Raw genomic sequence first — 18,135 nt, 5'->3', positions numbered from 1 at the left:
GCTCAGTCAGCAAACTGCAACCTCTGCAGTTTGCCAGTTCTGCCTTTCACGTTGGTAGTGGAAATGACTAGTGCCCTGTGTTTATTCACAAAGAATATGCTACATGGAAGTTCTGTACTCTCTCACGTACGCTACCAATGGCTCAGAGGCCATCCTCAAAAATGCACAATGTAACTGTGTTTGCACTTCTCGTGTATTTCTTTAAAAACAATATACTTAGTTTGCAGTAATTAAGACTCCATTCACATGGTTATTCATGAAGAAACTACTGAGGCTTCATAGGCTCACTGGAAATCCATTCCCTGTTACTCCAATTATACCACTCGAGCTGGCCAAGAGGGAGTACAGAAAAGCAGACCAGCGACAACCCTCCAGTAAGTTTCCTTTCTTTCCGGAGTCCCTTCCCATGGGGACATAACACAGGAATTAGGAGCAGGAGTAGGCCATTCGGTGCCTTGAGCCTGCTCCGCAATTCAATAAGATCATGGCTGATCTTCTACCTCAACTCCTCTTTCCTATCTCTATATCCCTTGATTCCCTTAATATCCAAAAATCTATCGTTCTCCGTCTTGAATATACTCCAAGACTGAACCCTCTGGGGTAGAGAATTCCAAAGATTCACCACCCTATGACTGAAGAAGTTTCTCCTCAACTCAGTCCTAAATGGACAACCCTTTATTCTGAGACTGTGACCCCTGGTTCTAGACTCCCCAGTCAGAGGAAACATTCTCCCTGCATCTACCCTGTCAAGCCCTGAAAGAATATTGTACGTTTCAATGAGATCACCTCTCATTCTTCTAAACTCTAGAGAATATAGGCCTAGTCTACTCAATCTCTCCTCATAGGACAATCCCCCCATCCCAGGAAGCCGTCTGGTGAACCTTTGTTGCACCCACTCTATGGCAAGTATATCCTTCCTTAGGTAAGGAGATCAAAACTGTACACAATACTCCTGGTGCGGAGTCACCAGGGCCCTATATAATTGCAGTAAGACGTTTTTACTCGTATACGCAAATCCTCTTGTAATAAAGGCCAACATTCCATTTGCTTTATTAATTGCTTATTGTACCTGCATGTTAACTTTCAATGATTTGTGTACAAGGATACCCATTTCCCAATCTCTCACCAGTTTCTATTTTTCCTACCAAAATGATAACTTCCCATTTCTCCACTTGGCATGTTCTTGCCCATTCACCGAGCCTGTCTATATCCCCTTGAAGCCTCTTTGATGGACATGACAGAGATTGGCAACTCAGTAGCATGGGATGAACAAATCTACATGCCACAACACTACCTAATGTGCTGCTGTTCCAACCTCCTGTAGCATCACTCCATAAAACACATTTTCAGTTGTCTTCCAGTATTTCTTGTTAAATTATCACCAACTTCTTGACTTAATCCACATACAGCTTAGCACCAACATTTCTTCCACTTGGAAGCAAAACCTTTCTTTTTAACTTAGTTAAAAATATGTTGTTATCTCCGAGAATCTATGACCTAGATTTTCCCTACAATCAGGTGGTATAGCAGAGGAAAAAGGTAAATATTGTGTAGGGAGGTCTATCGCTAAACTCCCATTCCAACCTCACGTTTCCGCCCCCCCTAACCCTGCAGGAAAGGGTGCTGATAGGTCCTTACTATACAGTATAAATGCACACGAGGCCCATGCTTGAGAGGTCAGTCTGTGACCTGTCCTTTATTTCATAGCACTCAAGTGATGGAAGTAGGTGGAGCTTCCCCTTTTATATCTGAAGGTCTAGGTTAGGAGTGTCTCCCACAAGTTCACCACCTAGTGGTCTGTGTTCTCACAGTGTACAACTTAGGTCAGATTATACATGGGTTACATTGCTGGTTGAATACATGACAGGTGCCAGCTGTCCTTTCACTGCCATACCATGTGTAAATGACATCAGTGAGGCGGAGCCAGGCAAGCCACCCATTCTCCCTACCATCCCCTGCTACTACAGATGACTCCAGTGTCCAGTAATGGGCATCTCTCCCTCCTCTCAGGCCCCAGAAATGTACCTGATTTTAGGTCTCGGCCCTAACTATTTTTTATTTGTTCATGGGATGTGGGTGTCACTGGCAAAGCCAGCATTTATTGCCCATCCCTATTTAGTGCCCTCGGAAGGTGGTGGAAGCGGTTTTGTCGAGTAATATTACTGATGCAATTCGGAATTGATATGGCCAAGCTTGATATCCAAGAGTCTGCCATACTCCACATCTCCATGGCAAAGAATGGAGTTTCCTCCCCTTCCTCCCCCCTCCATGTGAAGAACATCTCATTCTTTCAGGAGTCACTAATAGTCAGATGGCAATTCAACAAGTGAAGGAAAAGTAAAGCTCTCATTCAGCTGTGTAGCCAACTAGTATTCAATTTGTAGTAGCAAAAGATTGCATCATTTGGCTCCTGTTTCTCAATATAAAAAGTGACACCATTTTAAAAAATTGGAGTTCCAAGATGTGCCTTAAACGTAACTTTCCTACGGCTATAAATTCTGTATTCATAGAGTCTTAAAAAAGTGATTACATATCTTTACCACAATATTTCACCAAAATAGGGAGGCACTACAGCAGTAAGCATAGGTAAAAGCACACCATAATCTGTGCACCAGAGATGGGGCAGGGAGGCAACAGGAGAGATTCTGGCACTCAGGCTAGCATGAGCTTCATTTCTTGGCCCCCACTTTCAGTCTCTTACTGCTAAATTCATTCTGTGCTATAAACATAATTAATTTACAAGTCCTGATATGCACGAGCTGCCATTGAAATTTGCTGTACCATAAATCTGATATTAAGTAAAATAATCATTCCATTCGCCAAGGGCAACAGCAACTATATTATCCTCTGCAGGAAGTCAGTCCAAGCAGTGGCTTTGCCATTCCTGCTGCTGAGAGGGAAAACACAGATCCTCATTGATGGTCTAATTAGCAGAGCTTCTTGTCGGGAATTAAAGGGAGAATATACTCTCTTCTATTGAGTGATAATGTAATTACCAGGGGTAATGCTGGAAAAACTGATGTAATTGTATTACATTCTGTGCCAAAATGCAGTTATTATTTTATCCTTATGAGGTAGTGGGTCAGGTAATACTCCTTTAGTCAAACATTTTGCTCAAAGAGATGACAAGCCAGCCACTTGTAACTCGGCTGGAAAGCACTGACAAATTACAGGGCCATTATTTCCCTTTTATTACATGCTTCAAACAGATTGTTTGACTGGAATGTTTTTCTGCACTTCAGAAAGCTCCTATCTTGCCACAGAAGTGCTCAACGCTTTCAATGTCAGTGGGCACTGCAGGCCATTACCTCATCAATGATGAGAACGGAATTACGAAAATATTTATTTGCAGTTTATAGTTGACTGGGGCACTTGTTCTGGTTTAGTGCTTTCTTCCTCCAGGTGGGAGGAGGAATTGTGGTGATATTTGCACTGATGACACAGGGCTCATGCGTAATATCACCGATGGGTACGGCAAAAAATAGAGCATAACTGTAGAAGAAATTTTGGGGAGAAAATTATATCTTACTTCAAAGGAATACCCCACAAAAAAGTCCCACAGTAATCTCATTACATACTTGCTCAAAAACAGACAAACAGACTTCCCCCCATTTTACTTATGGCAGTAGAGTCACTGGGGTTGAATTTCCACATGGGTTCTTTCAACTAGCTGCCGTAACTTCAATGCAAGATCCACAGAAACCCTGGAGAAATGGTATTTTAACCATTTCTCTGGGGTTTCTGAGGATCTTCCGCCAACGTTACACTGAACTCCCTGCAGAAATTAGCCCCCCCATTGCTATGCTATAACCCAAATGTGCTAAGTCTTACTCATTTCCGAAGTCAGTCATTTTGATTTTAAAAACATGTTTGGCCTTTCCTGCTTTTACCAATCCTATGCATTTAAATTTGTTTGAAATCTGCCTTAGTCTTTGATCATAAATCTAACTTGTAACATTTTGTTGGTGTTGACATCTTTGCAATAGCAAAGCTGTGTTCTGTAACAGGAGATGTCCCCGAAATTGATGCTGTTGGAAATTGGCGTACAAATGTTTTCATCTTAATTTTCCTCGGTACGCTATTTCAAAGGAGACATTGAATCTTTTATATTAAAACAGAATTAATGCCTCTACTCAACCAGGAGAGGAAATTCAGACAAACACATAGACGGTTCAGCGCCAATATCATGCAGCACAATTTCAAGGCTGATCTTTTCACTGCTGAATCTTGCCCCCATGCTTTCAACAGATGTTTTTTTTTTTAAGTTAAGTGGACAAGTATTTGAGAGCAAGCCCATTTTAATAGTCGTCCTGGGAAAGGGGAATTTGTGAGAAACTTGTACATATGAAAGTTAGTGGATAAAAAAAATCCTTAATGCCAACTTCAGAATTATTGAGATCTGATGAGATTGGCTCACTCAAAGCATTTAAACATTAATTAGGACAACTCAGGATTCAGCAAGCATTGAGGAAATCGGGATTAGGGCGGGGAAAAGACGGTCAGTAAGGGCCCCAAAAATGAATCCGGATGATAATGCAAGCTGGAAGGGATGAATGGTCTATTACTTAGATTCTGTAGTTTAAAGATGTCAAGTACAGCTTCAGGCATCATACCAAAACATGGTCATGCTAACAATAACTTGCATTTATATAGCACCTTTAATGTAGCAAAATGTCCCAGGGCGCGCTCACAGCAGCTTTATCTAACACAATTTGTAACTGAACCACATAATGAGATACTAGGACAGGTGACGGAAAACATGGTCAAGAAAGGTAGGTTTTAAGGAGCATCTTAAAGGATGAGAAGTAGAGGCTGAGGGAGGAAATTCCAGAGCTTCGGGCCTCCGCAGCTGAAGGCATAGCTGTCAATGGTGGAGCGATTGAAATTGGGGATGCGCAAGAGGCCAGAATTGGAGGAGAGCAGAGATCTTGAGGGTTGTGGGACTGGAGGAGGTTAAAGACAGGGAGGGATGAGGTTATGGAGGGATCCAAGTATTACTAAAAAAATTGATTTTAACATTAATTGACGCAAATTCAGTTGCAGCCAATCCAATCAAATATGAAATTGGACTCCACTTTCCATTGTCGAAGTGTCTTAGATAAAGAAATGAAAGAAAAACAAACTACACCTAGGATCTCCAACTCCCATTAATCAGCTATCAAACAACTCAATCATTTGGTTGAAATAATACATTTGAGGATTTGGTTTGGTGATATTAATTGTCAGCTTCTTGTCTCCAAGTCAGAAGCTTGTGGGTCCCAGCCCCACTCACTTCAGTGTCAGTGCAGTACTGAGGGAACATTAGCATTCTCAGAAGTGTCATCTTTCAAATGAGTTGTGAATTGACTATCTGTTGAATGAAAGATTACGCAGTGCTATTTGAAGAAAAATATGGCATTCTCCTGCCCAACATTCCTCCCATAGCCAACAGAACTAAAAAAAAAGGTTACTCAGTCAAGTAATTTATAAGAACTTGCTGTGTGCAGATTGACTGGTATGTTTGCCTACATAATTCAAACATACTTCACTGGTTATGAAGCACTCTGGGAATTCCCAAGGATGTGATTAGGTACTACATAAATGCAAGTTTTTCCTTAATATCATTTCTGGAGCTGTATAGATGTGACCATCCAAGTACTTCAGTCACCTCTATATCATAACCTAATTATCATTGGTATGAGCACAGACTAAACAGATGAGCTTCAATTTCTGCCGAATAACTTAAATGAATTTCAAATATAGAAAAGCAAACATTGGGTGAGTCAGAGTGGTTTTTAACAAAATAGCACTTATTTGATGAATTTTGTGTCTAAAATATATTCTTTAGAAAATGGAAGGTGCTTTGTCTTGTCATGTTTCCCTGATATTAACATACTGATGGATCAGCAGAACATACAACTTACCAACTGCACTTTTGGGTCTGTACACTGGATGGCTCACTCCGATTTGGCCTTCTGCAGTTACCATCACAAAATACACTTCCCCGGGCTCTGGAACATATGGCTTAGATCAGTACATTTTCAAAACTTCAGGAAGTTAATAGTCTGATTTAACAGCCACATTATTTCAATTAGAATGCTAATAAAGCTTAAAGATCTGAGGAATTCCAATTACGTATAGCTGGTCTCTCGACTTCACATCACAAAGATACCAATGACCCACTTACCTACATCCTCCAATATACAAGATTGTTTGTCTTTCTCCACTTTGATGTACTTGAGGTTTTTCAGTGTTTTACCATAGCCAATATCATAGTGATCCACAGGTCTTTTAGATACATCTTGGGGTGGCTCCCAGAGGACTTTCAATCCCTTTTCATGAGGCAGAACCTTTACATTCTTCAGCTTCAAGGTGGAACCAACTGTAAAGATATGAGATCAACAACTTGTGTCAGCTTTTAGCAAGTACAATTCATAACATCTTGGTGAAAATTATTTTGAATTGTTGTCCATCTGTTTGCAAATGTAATGTTGTCTTGCAAACATCAGGTCTGTAGCTAATGAGCCTAAATTTGCTGAACGCTTGCACCATAGTAATGTATCTACAGCGTGCGCCACTATTATAGTGCAGAAATTCCAGGAAATTATCGTGTGACTGACTTATGCCACACCTTAATTTGTTGCTGCACACAGACCCTTGCCGAAAAAGTTTAACAACTAATTATCATAGCTTCATCTCATTAAAATCAATGGCAAGATCAGGTTTGCTGAATTAATGCCACAGCCACTTACAGAATGGTGCTGATGAGCTCAGTGTACTTGGTATAATCACAGGAATAGGACAAATCAAAAGCATTTTGGTTGAGAAATGAAGATGATTGACTACGTAGCTATATATGAATTAACTGCTCAAATGACAAGTCCATACTTCGCAATCTACTGAATTGTATTAAATAAACTGCTTAAAAGACTCACTGTCTCATTAATGCTGTTTGCCATTAATGCAGTGCAACATACTCCCAATAATACAGTGCATCACACACTGTCCCATTAAAGCAGTGTGCCAGAATTGCATTACATCAAAAACTGTCCCAATAATAGTATGCCATTAATAGTTTTCTTCAATATGCTGGGAACGGTCGCATAGTGGTTACGTTAATGGATAACAATTCAGAGGCCTAGACTAATGAACCAGAGACATGAGTTCAAATCCCAATACGGCAGCTGGGGAATTTAAATTCAGTTAATTAAATAAATCTGGAATAAAAAGGTAGCACAGGTACAGTGTTGAAAATCTGGAATTCCGGAATGTTCCAGAATCCACACCGATCAGTGCAGGGTCATCCAGAATGTGGACGAACCGACCCTGCTGACCTCGGGGCCCTGCCGCTGCCTGATCTTGGGCCTCGCTGCTGCTGCCCTTACCTCACTGGCCGGCCCGAACAGTTCCTCGTTGGCAGGTTCCAACAGAAAACATTGCTACAGACATTTCAAACTAAGAAAATGCTAATGTACAGGCAAGTATAATCATTTTCTTCTAAATGTTATATATTTTAATGCCTGTTAAAATAACTCCAGTAATAAATGCTCCGTGAAGAGGCAAGAAGATTGAAAAAATTCTCAACAATTTGCAGAAATTTGATTACTCCACATTTTATTTATTGGCTCCCAATGATAACTGCCCATTTTGGAATTATAGCTTTTTGAACATCACAATAGAAGTCTGCCAATCCCACTTGCTATTTGTTGATTGGTACAATGCCTGCATCTTCAGTTCCTGCTTTACATAAAATTTAAGCCAAGCAGCATGATATAGAAATCTGCCAAAGATGACAGAGCAAAACTAGGTAGATAGTCAGGCAGGCAGGCAGAGATATTTAACAACAGGTGAATTCACGTCTCAACCAAAAGCAAAAAGTTTGATGTTATCATTCAGCGTCCCATAATGGTCGGACATGACTTGCCCTTGACTTTGCAATGAGGGAGGAGGAGTGTAAAATATTAGACGAGATAAACATAGTGAGAGAGGAAGTATTAAGGGGTTTAGCAGCTCTGAAAGTGGATAAATCCCCAGCCCCGGATGAAATCTATCCCAGGCTATTAAGAGAAGCAAAAGAGGAAATAGCAGAAGCTCTGACCATCATTTTCCAATCCTCTCTGGCTGCAGGTGTGGTGCCAGAGGACTGGAGGACTGCTAATGTTGTACCTTTGTTTGAAAAGGGAGAAAGGGATAGACTGAGTAACCACAAGCCAGTCAGCCTAACCTCAGTGGTGGGAAAATTATTGGAAAATATCCTGAGGGACAGGATAAATCTTCATTTGGAAAGACATGGGGCTAGACTTTCCACTTCACATCGCCCATCTAAGGCCCATCTATGGCCCAAAATGGACCTCTATCGCCCATTTTGAGCAAAAAGTGGAAACTAGGCCCAAAATATCGCCGGAAAAATAGGCCCCCAAGTTTCCACTTTGATCGCTGAGATGATCGCCCACCCCAAGTTTCAGCACTTAGCATGCACTTCGCTGGGCCGATGCAAGGCCCAAATGTGTGCTCAAAAATAGTTGCCTTTTTCAGGGCTTTAGAGGGAGAAATGGGCACTACGGACGCCATTTTTAGTCTCTGAGGAAGGGTGGAGAATTGTTCTGAGTTATTTAGAAAGTAAAATTGATGCAAATTGTACTCAGAAATTTGGGACAGGGAATATAAATAATTATCATCTTATTTATGCATATATTGGAATTATTTATTAAATAGCTTTTACATAGTGAAGTTATTTAATGATATTCCGTGGGGAAACAGAATAAACAAACAAATCTGCATGAAGAACTGTATGTTGTAAAAATTAAGAGAGAAGGTTCAAAAGTTGTAGAAATTTTTTTTTTTATTAACAAAGAACTAATGAACAACACCATCCCTCCAACCCCCGCACCAACCCACCCTTCCCTCAAAATCCCCAAAACGTTACAAGAAGAAATGAACATTTTACAGAATAAGTGACCATTTCAGCGATGACAAGTGGCCATTTCAGCGATGACAACAAGTGACCATTTCAGCGATGACAACAAGTGACCATTTCAGTCATGATAACAAGTGACCATTACAGTGATGACAAGTGACCATTACAGTGATGCCAACAAGTGACCATTTCAGTGATGACAACAAGTGACCATTTCAGAAAGAATGGAAAGGGAACAGTTAAGTAATGATAACAAGTGAACAATTAACTTTATGCTGGGTTGCGTAAAATTTAGTTATGTTTAAATGTAACCCAATAACATTGCAGATTCTAGTTACTAGTTAGATCATTAAATAATACATAAATATAAATTTCAACTACTCTTGCAGCTGCCAGTAGGCTGTTCCACCGTTTGCAGCACTGGTCCGATGTGCGCATTTCATTGGAGGTCGATGTGACTACGTCCTATTTCGGACCAATTCCTGCGATATGCACGGGGTGGAGGTTTCTCCTGCCCACCTTGTGTCAGATCCTCCCACCTGGAACTGACAGCATTTACGAGGGCCTCATTTGCCTCTTCGCTGAAGGGTTTGGCCCTTCTCTTTCCTGCACCTCCCTCCATTCTTTAAATTTATCTGTAATTTGGATAAGACTTTCTGACCTGCTTCCTTTCTCCTCTCTCGCTCTCTCTCTCTCTCTCTCTCTCTCTCTCCCAGACCCACCCAGAGCTTCTGAGCATGCGTGAAGACCCTTGACCTCTCAACGTGGGAAAAAGCATCAACCCGAAAAAAAAAATCAACCTGCACATGCGCAATAATGCATTGCTAGGGAAGCTTTTTTTTTCCCATTCACTTCCGTTTTCTTTGGGCGACCAGGAGATCGCCGAGAAATGACATCGCCCATTTGACATCGCTGAGCTAAGGCCGAGTGGAAAATCGCAAAAAAAAAAATGGGCCTTGAGCCGATGATTAGCACGGGCGATAGGTCCCGCATCGCTGGAACAAGGCCCATTTTTTTCGGCCTTAGCCTGAAAGTGGAAAGTCTAGCCCATGGATTAATCAAGGACAGTCAGCATGGATTTGTCAAGGTAAGTTCGTGTCTGACTATCTTGATTGAATTTTGAGAGGAGGTAACCAGGAGGGTCGATGGGGACAGTGCATATGATGGATTGTATATGGATTTTAGTAAAGCTTTTGGTAAGGTCCCACATGGCAGACCGGTCATAAAAGTAATAGCCCATGGGATCCAGGGCAAAGTGGCAAGTTGGATCTAATATTGGCTTGGAAACAGGAAGCAAAGGGTAATGGTTGATGGGTGTTTTTGTGACTGGAAGGCTGTTTCCAGTGGGGTTCCCCAGGGCTCAGTGCTGGGTCCCTTGCTTTTTGTAGTATAATATCAATGACTTGGACTTAAATGTTGTGGGTATGATTAAGGAGTTTGCAGACGACATTAAAATAGGCTGTGTGGTTGATAATGAAGAAGAAAGCTGCGGACTGCAGGAAGTCATCGACATACTGGTCAGGTGACCAGAACAGCAGCAAATGGAATTCAATCCGGATAAATGTAAGGTAATGCATTTGGGGAGGTCTAACAAGGCAAGGGAATACACATTACATGGTACGACACTGAAAAGTGTAGAGGAACAATGGGACCTTGGAGTGCAGGTCCACAAATCCCTGAAGGTAGCAGATAAAGGTGGTTATGAAGGCATATGGAATGCTTGCCGCCTTTATTAGCCAAGGCATGGAATACAAGAGCAAGGAGGTTATGCTTGAACTGCAAAAATACTGGTTAGCCCGCAGCTGGAGTACTGTGTGCAGTTCTGGTCACCACATTACAGAAAAGATGTGATTGCACTGGAAAGGGTGCAGAGAAGATTTACAAGAATGTTGCCTGGACTGGAGAATTTTGGCTATGAGGAAAGATTGGAGATGCTGGGTCTGTTTTCTTTTGGAACAGAGGAGGCTGAGGGGAAACCTGATTTAGATGAATAAAATTATGAGGCGCCTGGATGGAGTGGATAGGAAGGGCCTATTTCCTTTGGAAAAGGGGTCAACAACCAGGGGGCATAGTGTTAAAGTAATTGCGGGGAGGTTTAAGAGGAGATTTGAGGGGAAATTTCTTCGCCAAGAGGGTGGTAGGGGTCTAGATCTCACTGCCTGAAGGGTGGTAGATTGCAGGAACCCTCACCACATTTAAAATATACTTGGATGTGCACTTATAGTGGTGTAACCTACAGGGCTACGGACCAAGAGCTGGAAAGTGGGATTAGGCTGGATAGCTCTTGGTCGGCCGGCGCGGACACAATGGGCTGAAATGGCCTTCTTCTGTGCTATGAATTTCTATGATTCTATTGTCCAGCAACACACTTGAATGCCAGACTGGAGGAGTTTTCTTGCAGTAAATAATTAGATCAGAGGTAATCTGTAAATACGATAATGATGGAGATATAAATATATAAAGGAGGTTAAATGCAAATCTATTGCAGGAAGGGAAGGCAGGAGATCAGGAGGATTAGTGAGAATCATTACTCTAAAATACAAATCACATTTCCAGCCTGTAAGTTCCAATTTCCAATGGTCAGTTTTTCTTTCTACTCCGCCATTTGATTTATTGCCGTATCTCTTCCAACCTTAAAGGAGCTTCAACTATATCAACCAGGAGGTCAAATTATTGAACTTTTTATTTGTACTGGTGCTTTACTAATCCTGTAACATCAGTGTTTTACTTCTTCATTCTTTATATAATTAAGACAGAGTCTGGGGCCCCGATATTAGCGGAGCTGGGATTTGAGCACGGGGAGGGCGACAAACACGGAAGATCGTGGGACATGTGGTTATGTCAGGTTCCAACAGGAATGCTTTATTATAATTTTACTTCCAGTGCGCATAAGCAGGCATGATGTAGACCCGCAGGTTGTGATTTGACCTCGACTATTTAAAGGTCCACTGCAGAGATGCAAAGTTGGGTGCATTGTATGAAGTGAAATGGAAATAGCAATGGAATGAGAGAGAGCAAAGGATGCACATTTAATAAGGTGTTCCTTGAAGTATGTCTGAGTGCAGTAAGAGCTAGGAAGGAGGTAGTAATGGAAAAAAATCTGCTGCCATAACGAAGATGACGTGACTGGTGGTTGCCCAAGAGGTGAGCAGCAGGAGTGTTTTCCATGAGGATCTGGATCCAGCATAGGAATCGTTTCAATGACCCAACCAGCTCAGGAAAGCAAAGTTGCAGATTCACCTACATCCTGTAGCGCACCCCCACCTTCTCACTGTCTTGGTAAGTGTACGCCCTTCACATTATCCCTCACACCCACTTAAGTTTCAGCAGCACCTATCGATGCGTTTCAATGCACATCCTCACCTCCCCCTTCCTCCATCTACCACTGCCCTTCACCCCAATCCTTATATAATGTGATACCACCATGGTTCTCAGCACATGTCCTCAAATGGCATCATCACAACGTTCCTCAAAAGCATGCCAGTACTACCTGTGATGCATCTGCCTGATTTGTCACCCCTCACTGAATTCACTGCATTCAGCAGATGCAGACACTCATAGGTCTGTTGGGCGACCCCTGCGGGAGAAAAGAGGGCAAATTCCAAGTGGGAGGATGAGGAGCAGAGATGGACTGCCACAGATTGTGAAGCTCACAAATGCAGAGCAGGAGGCTTTGGAGATAAGCGACATGTCAGCCTCTCTGAGCATCGGAGATGACAAGACTTCATTGATGCCGGGTGACAGAATTAATCTCGCCGACCCACAGCTCCTACAAGACTAAATCATCTCGACTTGAATTCAGCCCCAATTGAAATATGATCACCTTAACCAAGTGCATTTCAACATTTTTACATTCCCATGACAAAATCAGATCCAGCTCTTCTCTGCCACAGGGTCATCCTGTGAAGAACAGCAGCCCCTGCCCTTTGCAGATGATGACTCCCCAGGAGGAGCTCATTCTTGCTGAGGGGGGACCAGCACTGGACACATGCTTACCAGGCATCAGAGCAGCAACAAGCACTGAATTGGGTCATGTGAGCAAGTTAGGTGATGTCACCTGGTGAATCACACGGCACAAATGAGCACGAGCAGAGTGGTGGCAGGGACTGCTGTGGAGAGCGCTTGTCGGTGGGCACAGACATCTCCAAGCTCTGCCCAGCTGGACTGAGATGCTGAACCGGGGGGGGGGGGGGGGGGGGGGGGGAGGGGGTGCAATTGATGAAAAGGAGAATGAGAGAGAGGGTCAGCAGCAAATGTGCAAGGTAGTGGCAGCCCTGCCAGGCACATTCTCCACAATGTTCTGGAGAAAAAGGGAAAGGAAAATTAAAGCTTTTCTAGTTCACCATGGGTATGCACTTAGAATCATAGAATGGTTACAGCACAGTAGGAGGCCATTTGGCCCTTTGAGCCGGTGCCGGCTCTCTGCAAGAGCGCTTCAGCTAAGTCCACTCCCCCACCCTTTCCCTGTAGCCCTGTAATTTAGTCGATGTCTACATGAAGTCTAGCACTATCCTTCACTATACTTCCAAGTTTTGTCTCATCTGCAAATGGTGAAATTGTGCCCTGTACACCCACGTCCAAGTCATTAATGTATCAAGAAAAGCAGTGGTCCTAGTACCGACCCCAGGGGAACACCACTATATACCTTCCTCCGGTCCGAAAAACAACCGTTCACCACTTCTCTCAGTTTCCTGTCATTTAGCCAATTTTGTATCCATGCTGCAACTGTCCCTTTTATTCCATGGGCTTCAACTTTGCTGGCAAGCCTTTTAAGTGGCACTTTATCAAACGCCTTTTAGAAGTCCATGTACACTGCAATGTCCTCATTAACCCTCTGTTACCTCATCAAAAAACTTGATCCAGTTATTTAAACATGATTTGCCTTTAACAAACCCGCACTGGCTTTCCTCAATTAATCCACACTTGTCCAGTGACTGTTAATTTAGTCCCGATTACCTTTTCTAAAAGTTTTCCCACTACTGAGGTTAAACTGACTGGCATGTAGTTGCTGGGTTTATCCTTAGACTCTTTTTTGAACAAGGGTATAACATTTGCAATTGTCCAGTCCTCTGGCACCAGCCCCATATCCGAGGAGGATTGGAAGATTATGGCCAGTACCTCTGTAATTTTCACCCCTACCTCCGTCAGCATCCTAGGATGCATCCCATCCAGTCCTGGTGACTTTATCTACTTTAAGTACAGCTAGCCTTTCTAGTACCTCATCAATTTTTATCCTATCCAGTATCTCAACTTCTTCCTCTTTCATTATGACTTTGGCAGCATCTTCTTCCTTGATAAAGACAGATACCAAGTATTAATTTAGTACTTCAGCAATGCCTTCTGCCTCCATGCACAAGTCTCTGTTTTAGTCCCTAATCGGCCCCCACCTCTCCTCTTACTGCCTGTTTATTTATATATGGGTGTATTTGAAAATGTTTTGAAATGTATTGAGTCACATAAAATGAACTAATGTGCACCACTTTCAACTCTGGTTTCAAGTTGTATGGTGATGAATGTAAAGACATGTATTGACTGAGACCAATTGGTGCAGGTGCAATGGGTGGATGGTTGGTTACAGGACTGCTTGTACAAGGGCAGGGGAGGGAGTTGGTAGGGGATATGATAGTTACCTTGGTCCAGTGTGAATGACTAACTGAACCTTCATGCTATCAGGGCATCCCTGGCATCATGAGCAGCAATGTGATTGGCTGGTCTGGCGTTGGGGGCCCCCATCTTCCTCCTCATCATGAGTGCTGAGCGCCTTGTTCCTCCTGCACCTCCAGTCCTCGCTGCTGTGTTAGGTTCAGCAGAACACAGCACACGACAACTATCCTATAGACCCGTGCTGGCGAGTACTGAAGAGCCCCTCCAGACCTGTCCAGGTACCCAAAGATCAACCGGAGCATGCCGATGGTTTGCTCGGTGACAAATCTGATTGTCATGGCTTGTGTTATAGTGCTTCTGGTGTTTATCGGTGGAGTTCCTCAGAGATGTTATCAGCCAGATTTGAAGGGGGTATCTTTTGCCACCTTTAAGGCTGGTTCCAGTTATGAACAGATCAGGATGTTGACCTATCCCAGTATGAAAGCATCAGGGCAGCTCCCAGGGAACCTAGTGCAGACCTACATGAGCCTTTTCTTGTGGTTGCACAGCAACTGAACACTGATGGAATTAAATCCTTTGCAGTTGGTGAATACTCCTCGTTGATGAGGGTGCTCAGATTGCCATTTGTATGTGCAATCGATGGCATCCTACACCACTGGCGGAAAGGCTGTCAGAGACGCAAACCCAATGCCCGCTCATTCTGGCTAGCATGATCACAGGGGCAGTTTACATACCTCTCAGCCCTGCCAAACAATCCATCCGTTACCTGCCTTTTCTATTTATATGCAGCCAACTGCGAGACCCTCGCTATGTCTCCAGTAGTGCCCAAGAAGGAACCAGAGACAAAGAAATTGAGGGCAGTGGTGACTTACACAGCCACTGTTAATGTGTGGCCACCAGGTCTTCTTCTCGGAGACTGCAGATGTCTGCGATCACGTGACGTGACAATCTCAGCCTTTGGAGGCACTGCTCCTCCGACAGTTCAAGGAAGCTGCATCTCTGTCTGTTACATAGGTAGTGCCTCCTGAAATCTCAACCCCTATGTTGCTCCCTTCTCTGTTGTCTATCTACAGGTCTCTCCACAGCATTCCCTTGCTGCTATGCATGCAGACTGACTACCTCATCCAAAGTCCATTCTAAAGCGGTCATGACCCCGCCATCCTGATGTTCTCTGTGAACAATACCCAAATTGTACCTAAGAACATAAGAAATAGGAGTAGGAGTAGGCCATATGGCCCCTCGAGTCCGCTCCGCCATTTAATATGATCATGGCTGATCCGATCATGGACTCAGGTCCACTTCCCTACCCGCTCCCCATAACCCCTTATCGTTTAAGAAACTGTCGATTTCTGTCTTAAATTTATTCAATGTCCCAGCTTCCACAGCTCTCTGAGGAAGCGAATTCCACAGATTTACAACCCTTTGAGAAGAAATGTCTCCTCATCTCTGTTTTAAATGGGCGGCCCCTTATTCTAAGATTATGCCCTCTAGTTCTAGTCTCCCCTATCAGCGGAAACATCCTCTCTGCATCCACCTTGTCAAGCCCCCTCATAATCTTATACGTTTTGATAAGATCATCTCTTATTCTTCTGAATTCCAATGAGTAGAGGCACAACCTACTCAACCTTTCCTCATGTCAACCTCTTCATCTCCGGAATCAACCTAGTGAACCTTCTCTGAACTGCCTCCAAAGCAAGTATTTCCTTTCGTAAATATGGAAACCAAAACTGCACGCAGTATTTCAGGTGTGGTCTCATCAATACCCTGTATAATTGTAGCAAGACTTTCATGCACAAGTACCCCCAGGTCCCGCTGTACTGCAGCACTTTGCAATCTTTCTCCATTTAAATAATAGCTTGTTCTTTGATTTATTTTCTGCCAAAGTGCATGACCTCACACTTTCCAACATTATACTCCATCTGACAAATTTTTGCCCACTCACTTAGCCTGTCTATGTCCTTTTGCAGATTTTGTGTGTCCTGCTCACACATTGCTTTTCCTCCCATCTTTGTATCATCAGCAAACTTGGCTACGTTACACTCGGTCCCTTCTTCCAAGTCGTTAATATAGATTGTAAATAGTTGGGGTCCCAGCACTGATCCCTGCGGCATCCCACTGGTTACTGATTGCCAACCCGAGAATGAACCATTTATCCCGACTCTCTCTTTCTGTTAGTTAGCCAATCCTCTATCCATGCTAATATATTACCCCCAACTCCGTGAATTTTTATCTTGTGCAGTAACCTTTTATGTGGCACCTTGTCAAATGCCTTCTGGAAGTCCAAATACACCACATCCACTGGTTCCCCTTTATCCACCCTGTTCATTGAATCCTCAAAGAATTCCAACAAATTTGTCAAACATGACTTCCCCTTCATAAATCCATGCCGACCCTGCCTGACAGAATTTTGCTTTTCCAAATGTCCAACTAAGACTCTCTCAAAAAGTACTCTCACCAAAACATTCACCTGAGGGAACTGAGAAAGCAAATGTGAGCACTGACCCTTAATTCATATCTGGTCTCCTGACCATTAACCATCCGACAAAGCGCCGTTTAATCTTGCCTCTGTTTCACTGTTGAGTTTCCCGAACCCCTGGAATCCCATGCAGGAGGCTTTAAATTTCAAAATCCACTGGTAAAGGACCCTCAATTAAAAATTAAAATGACAGACCCGCCTCCCTAGAGCGGTTACTCGGACACCCCAATATTCGCTGTGGCAAAAACGTAAATGGGTGCATGCACGGTGGGTTAAGGTCCGGTTTCGCGAATTTAAGGATTTAAACCACTCCCCGGACCCTCTTCCGCCAGTCGTGGGTGGTTTAATATCGAACCTTGTATTTCCAAAAATATACCACCTTCACAAGCCTCAGTCACTACACTCACCTCACAAAATGCCCAGTGCTATATACTTACAAGAATGGACACCAGTTAGTGCTATTTTAGCAATACACATCTAAACCATCCATTAGCTGCGCTACAATAACATTTCCTCTTGCAACAAGCAGGACTGAGCCTATATGTAGGAAACATTGTAATTCTACCTGGAATTACAAACTGCAGAACCCTGCAACTGTAAGACACATCTGGTGAACATTAAAAGTGTATGTTGTTGTATTCATTGAAAGCAAATCTCCAAGTCACAGGCCAGTCAAGGTCTATCACTGAAACTGCATAATAAGTAAGCCAGGAAGCCATCATAATGAGTCGATTGGCTTTTGATGACAGTTAGAAGAGACATTTGCCAGTGATGTAGGCCAATCAATCAGACACTTTGATCCAGCAGGAAATTATCTGCCAATTCAGGTCCCAATCAAAAGCACAAAACTTGATGTCATCACTGAGCTTCCCACAATGTCTAGCAACACACTTAAATGCCAGACAGGAAGCGTTTTACTGCAGTAAATAACTCGACCAGTGGTGATCTGGGTGATGTGTAAAGGCGGTTTAAATGCAAATCTATTCCAGGAAGGAAAGGAAGGAGCTCAGGAGGATTGGTGAAAATCAGTACAGGTACTCAAATATAAATCACGCAATTACTGTTCCAAGTTCCAGCAGTCAGTTTTTCTTCCAATCGCCACCATTTAATTTATTGGCACATCTCTCCCAAATGTAAATGAGCTTCAACTATCAAAATT

At 43.0% G+C, this 18,135-nt stretch overlaps 1 protein-coding gene across 1 annotated transcript in view; it reads right to left on the bottom strand.

The window, feature by feature from the left end:
* fndc1 (fibronectin type III domain containing 1) overlaps positions 1-15,146 on the bottom strand; it is a 220,975-nt gene extending 205,829 nt beyond the window's left edge. The window contains exons 1-3 of the mRNA XM_070890982.1: positions 15,023-15,146; positions 6,167-6,361; positions 5,904-5,990 (exon numbers count right to left, since the gene is read on the bottom strand). Of these exons, the coding sequence (XP_070747083.1) occupies positions 5,904-5,990; positions 6,167-6,361; positions 15,023-15,146 (406 nt within the window). The remainder of the gene's footprint in view (positions 1-5,903; positions 5,991-6,166; positions 6,362-15,022) is intronic.
* Between the last annotated feature and the right edge of the window lie 2,989 nt (positions 15,147-18,135).

This window comes from Pristiophorus japonicus, chromosome 9 (genome assembly GCF_044704955.1).
Source record: "Pristiophorus japonicus isolate sPriJap1 chromosome 9, sPriJap1.hap1, whole genome shotgun sequence".
Taxonomy (NCBI): domain Eukaryota; kingdom Metazoa; phylum Chordata; class Chondrichthyes; family Pristiophoridae; genus Pristiophorus; species Pristiophorus japonicus.
Note: the sequence above shows the minus strand (reverse complement) of the source record. Positions and strands in the feature narration are given on the sequence as shown.